Raw genomic sequence first — 4,691 nt, 5'->3', positions numbered from 1 at the left:
TTTTAAAATAAAGGACTCTGATTGGTTGAATCCTTTATGCCGCGTGCATAACGCATAATAATTTTTTTGAATATACAAATTTATTTAAATTACAAAAATGCGACTTTCCCAAATACAAATATTAATGAATATGTTATTCCCAAATGATTTCTATCACCAAGTCCGGTTAGATTAACCAACGGTTAAAATTAGCAGGGTGCTCAACAGAAAATAGAGGTGAAGGAAAACCAAGCATTCATATAATTTCAGTTGGAATCCTGCTAATTTTAACCGTCGGTTAATCTAGCCGGACTTGGTGAAATTGGCCCTCAGTCGGGCTCCGTAAAGTTAGCCGGACCACTTTAACTTTTTGATAATTAAAATGATCTAATCGTTTGGTGGTCGTTTGGTTATGATTGGTAGCCTAACAATCATCACCAAACGACCACCAAACGATTAGATAATTTTAATTATTAAAAAGTTAAAGTGGTCCGGCTAACTTTATGCTGCCCCTCAGTCGAATACGTTTTCACTAGCACATGTTTTTAGTGCACTATCAACCGAATACACATAAAATTCTGAACCAGTACAGGGTAAGCCAACCGAATACTAAATACTGAAAGAGTGCGCACTAGTGCATCCAATCGAATTCGCCATAAATTGCTAATTACAAAAAACCTAATTTGGCACAAACGTTAAAAACAGACTCACAATCAATCACGATTTACAAACGAAATACATTCAGAAAAATTAAAAATAATCATATTTAATAACTTCTTCCGGCTAGCTTCATGTAGGTGATGGGAAAAAGGGAACGAGTCAATACGCTCATGCGATATGCTGCGTTTCATGCGGTTCATGTTCATGCGTGAAACGGAACGCACCCTAGGACTCTAGTTGAAAAGGAAGAAAGTGCGTGCATTTTACACACGTGACAATATCTGAAAAATTTATCTTGAGCTGTGTGTATTTACAATATGTAGATACAGTTTGACATTCATCCGACTGCGACTTCACCTTATTCTTACTGCAAAATTGTACCGCGAATTTACTAGAAATTGAGCGAAAATTCGTTGCTAAACATGAAAATCAATGAGAAAAACATGGTAGCATTTGCTACATCTGCAACACCAATAGATCGTGAAGGCTGGTTGAATAAACGTGGTGAAGTGAATCGCGGATATCAAAGACGGTGGTTCATTCTCAAAGGAAACATATTGTTCTACTTTGATCGACGTGGTGACAAAGAACCAATGGGCATGATTGTACTTGAAGGTTGTACAATTGAATTAGCAGAAGATGAAGAGCAATTTGGCTTCAAAATAGTTTTTCATGGTCTAAACAATAGAAGCTATGTTCTAGCTGCAGAATCTCAGGTGAATACATGTTGATAATATATTTATATTTATTTTTCATGCTTCATCTTTAATAAGAATAACAATATTTAGGAATCTATGGAGCAATGGATGAAGGCATTAGCTTGCGCCAGTTATGATTATATGAAACTTATGGTGACAGAATTACAACGTCAGTTAGATGCTGTAGAAGAGGAAACAGCATCCATACCGATGCAACAATCTCCTAAAGCTCCACCAAGACAGCGGCATAATCCATTCAATAAATCAGACTGTCATCATCGTTCCCAGAGTGTCAGATCGGCACCTGGTAGAACAGAGAATATACCCAGAACTAAAATAACTTTTCGTGAACTTCATACAGCATATGGCAGGCGAATTCTGGCAGATTTGAATGCATGGAGACATGCAAGAAAAAATATAGAAGCACCTTTAATAACTCTATAACTTTATACACGTTTTGTAAATATTTGAACAAATGTATGAACTTGAACAACGAATCATGAGAACTATTAGCTCAAAGAGTCAACTGTACATCAATAGACAAAAAAGTTTTTTAGTGCGCACACATGCAAGCGATGCACACACATATGGAAAGAGAGGAGAAAGAATAAATCCCTTTAAATTGTACAGTTAATCTCTCTGAAACTATTCATTAAAAAAAATATAGTTTGAAATAAAAATTGTATTTCAGACTATATTTTTAAATATTTGTTGATTTCTATCTCAAGAGAGATATCTTATGATTATATTGTTCATAAACAGTATAATTCTTTATAATTTTATACTAATTAAAAACTTGTGCACACATGTGTGTAAAAAAGTGAAATCACTTGATTTCGATAAAAATAGATTCTATAACAGATATAATCCTTTACTCTCAATGTTATGGAGAAAAATTTTTCCACAAGCAACTTTAAATTAATTTTGAATTGTTATTGTTCCACTTTTTTCAGTAATACAATTACCATAATGAGATTAAATTTTCAACAACGAAGATAGTAAAAGATAGCTGTGAAACGACAAAAAAGAAAAAAAATTGCGAACTTACACTTATTCTTACACATTTTTCCAGAAATTGTCTATAGGCGTCATAACTTTCTTGTCATTGTAATTACAGTGTAGAGAAAATAGAACTGCAGAATGCTTCATTTTAAGGGTGGATTGTAGTGTAACAGATGAAAAAAATCGATTTTTTTGTTGTTGCGTAAATCAAAAGTACATTTCAAAAATATGCTCCTAAAGTATTAAAGTCGAATTCGCAAAAATAATAAAGTTACAGCCCATTTAGTGAGATGCATCAGAGTTTGAAACGGCAAGCGGTGGTAGTATAAGGGAGATATGTTTGGGTGAAACGAGAAATCGTGGATTAGGATCTAAAATCGCTGTCACGTGCTCTTGTGGTATTAGAAAAATCGATTCCTTTTGTAAAGTCTATTACCCCGTACTAAATATAATACCCAGCTAACTATTTGCTTGCGGATTGTTAACAAACGCCAAACAATTCCCTGTGGAACGAGGCTGCCAAATTCAGAGCCTACTGTGTTCTCGAGTGCGCCCCAATTGCAACCAAAAGTTGAAATCATATCCTGATGTCAAATTGGGTACAACACCAGAGCAGATCTGTCACTAGCAGTGCGACGACAGATTGACGCAACAAATCGAGAGCAGGTTTGTCAACCGCAGACCGACAACAAATTTGCGCCAAATGCCCAGCAATCTACGGCTATTTTCGACGACAAAAATTAGATCAGTTACAGTATTAATATATAATAATACATATTAATGTGTTAAAACATATAGGTAAATTTAAATAATTTGATTTATAAAATTAAAGATTTTTTTTGACAGGAATTGCCCGAATAAGTAAAAATCGATCTCTGTCAATACTACATAATGCTGTGTTGAATTAGAAAACTGTTAATTTACATAAAAATTTATCTTATGGGCAATCTTTTACTAATTTCCTCGGCAGCAGTCGCGTAATATTGTAGACAATTATCTCGAACATTTCCAATTATGTCTTCGCGTCCTTTTTTCATTAAACTTTCGAGATATTCTTCACATTCAGATCCTAATTTTATATCATTTAAAGATTTTTGGTTTTTTTTCAGAAAATTTAAAATCATTACATACATTTTTTACAAGCTCTGGTTTCAAAAAATGTTTGGAAATTCTTATTAAAAGTTCCAATGACTTTGGCTGCAACAAGTGCATTCTTGTTTCCACAGCTTGAAAAAATGCATTAAAAGAATGAAAAAATTTTTAAATATGCTTTGAAAAGTAAATTAACAGTTTTCCAATTCAACACAGCATTATGTAGTATTGAGAAACATTGAGAAATATTAAGAAATATTGAGAATCATTTAATGATGTTTCTTTTATTGCTCAAACCCTCGGTGGCTTTGACGAAAATGCTTTAAAAAAAGAGTGGCATACTTTAATTATCCTGTATAGGCATCGTGTCAAAAATTGAACTGATAGAGATAGATATATTACAATATTATTAGTCACATTTTGCAGGCTTTATATACACTCATGACAAAAACTTGAATACGAGTATAGATATGAATAACACGCCGCATAGCGGTAAACGACTGAACTATACTATTTCAAATAATAGAATTTTGTAATACTTTGTCATATTCTGCTTGGTTTTTGCTGCCAATATGCCATTAGATTGTGCACGCCAGATCTTGCTCAGTTCGTGCCGACAATCTGATGCCAGTCTGTCAGTCATGTTAGCAAGCTTTGCTCGGTTTCTACCGCCAATTTACTGTCGGGTTATGTCGGCAACCTTTGCTCAATTTTTGCCGTCAATCTGCCAGCTTAATCGGTAATAACAACTTTTGTACTCAATTCGTAGCCTTTTTGCTGACAATAATTTGTAGCAGGCCTTGCCAAAATCTGTTAGAACAAATTTGGCTAACTGGGATAGAAACACACACAATATGGATATCGTGATCAGAGAATGATGCAAAGTATTTGCCGATTCCTATAATGAAAAACGGCTACTTAGGACGGAGTGTCGTAGCTTAGAAAGATCCAAAGAAGCTTGTACGGTCTATAAAATGAAAAAAATAATTTAGCAGTATCTTGTTGAGAAAGAGGAAAGCATATTTTATGAAATAAAACTACAGAATAGGACATCCACCTCCAATAATCTTGATCTTGACATATGTTGTCAAGGTCATGATCCTGAGTAACATCCAAAAGATTTTAGCCGTCGTTCGTTATTTATTAAAAAGTTATTAACAATCAAATTTATACAATAAGAATAACAAGTATTAAATACGATAATCTGAATTTCTCCGATTTAAAAAAGAGGTAATTATACAGAAAGAGAGTAACTTCATG

The 4,691-nt window shown here is 33.8% G+C and overlaps 1 protein-coding gene across 1 annotated transcript; it reads left to right on the top strand.

Moving 5' to 3' along the window:
- The first annotated feature begins 429 nt into the window (after positions 1-429).
- Positions 430-2,480, top strand: LOC115241262 (sesquipedalian-1-like). Its single transcript, XM_029816932.1, has 3 exons — positions 430-572; positions 767-1,355; positions 1,428-2,480. The coding sequence occupies exons 2-3, from the start codon at positions 1,062-1,064 to the stop codon at positions 1,779-1,781; spliced, it is 648 nt and encodes a 215-aa protein (XP_029672792.1). The 5' UTR covers positions 430-572; positions 767-1,061; the 3' UTR covers positions 1,782-2,480.
- The last annotated feature ends 2,211 nt before the right edge of the window (positions 2,481-4,691 follow it).

Source organism: Formica exsecta, unplaced genomic scaffold, assembly GCF_003651465.1.
Source record: "Formica exsecta isolate Colony F162 unplaced genomic scaffold, ASM365146v1 scaffold473, whole genome shotgun sequence".
Taxonomy (NCBI): domain Eukaryota; kingdom Metazoa; phylum Arthropoda; class Insecta; order Hymenoptera; family Formicidae; genus Formica; species Formica exsecta.
The sequence above is the reverse complement of the archived record's forward strand: the minus strand, read 5'-3'. Positions and strand labels throughout refer to the sequence as shown.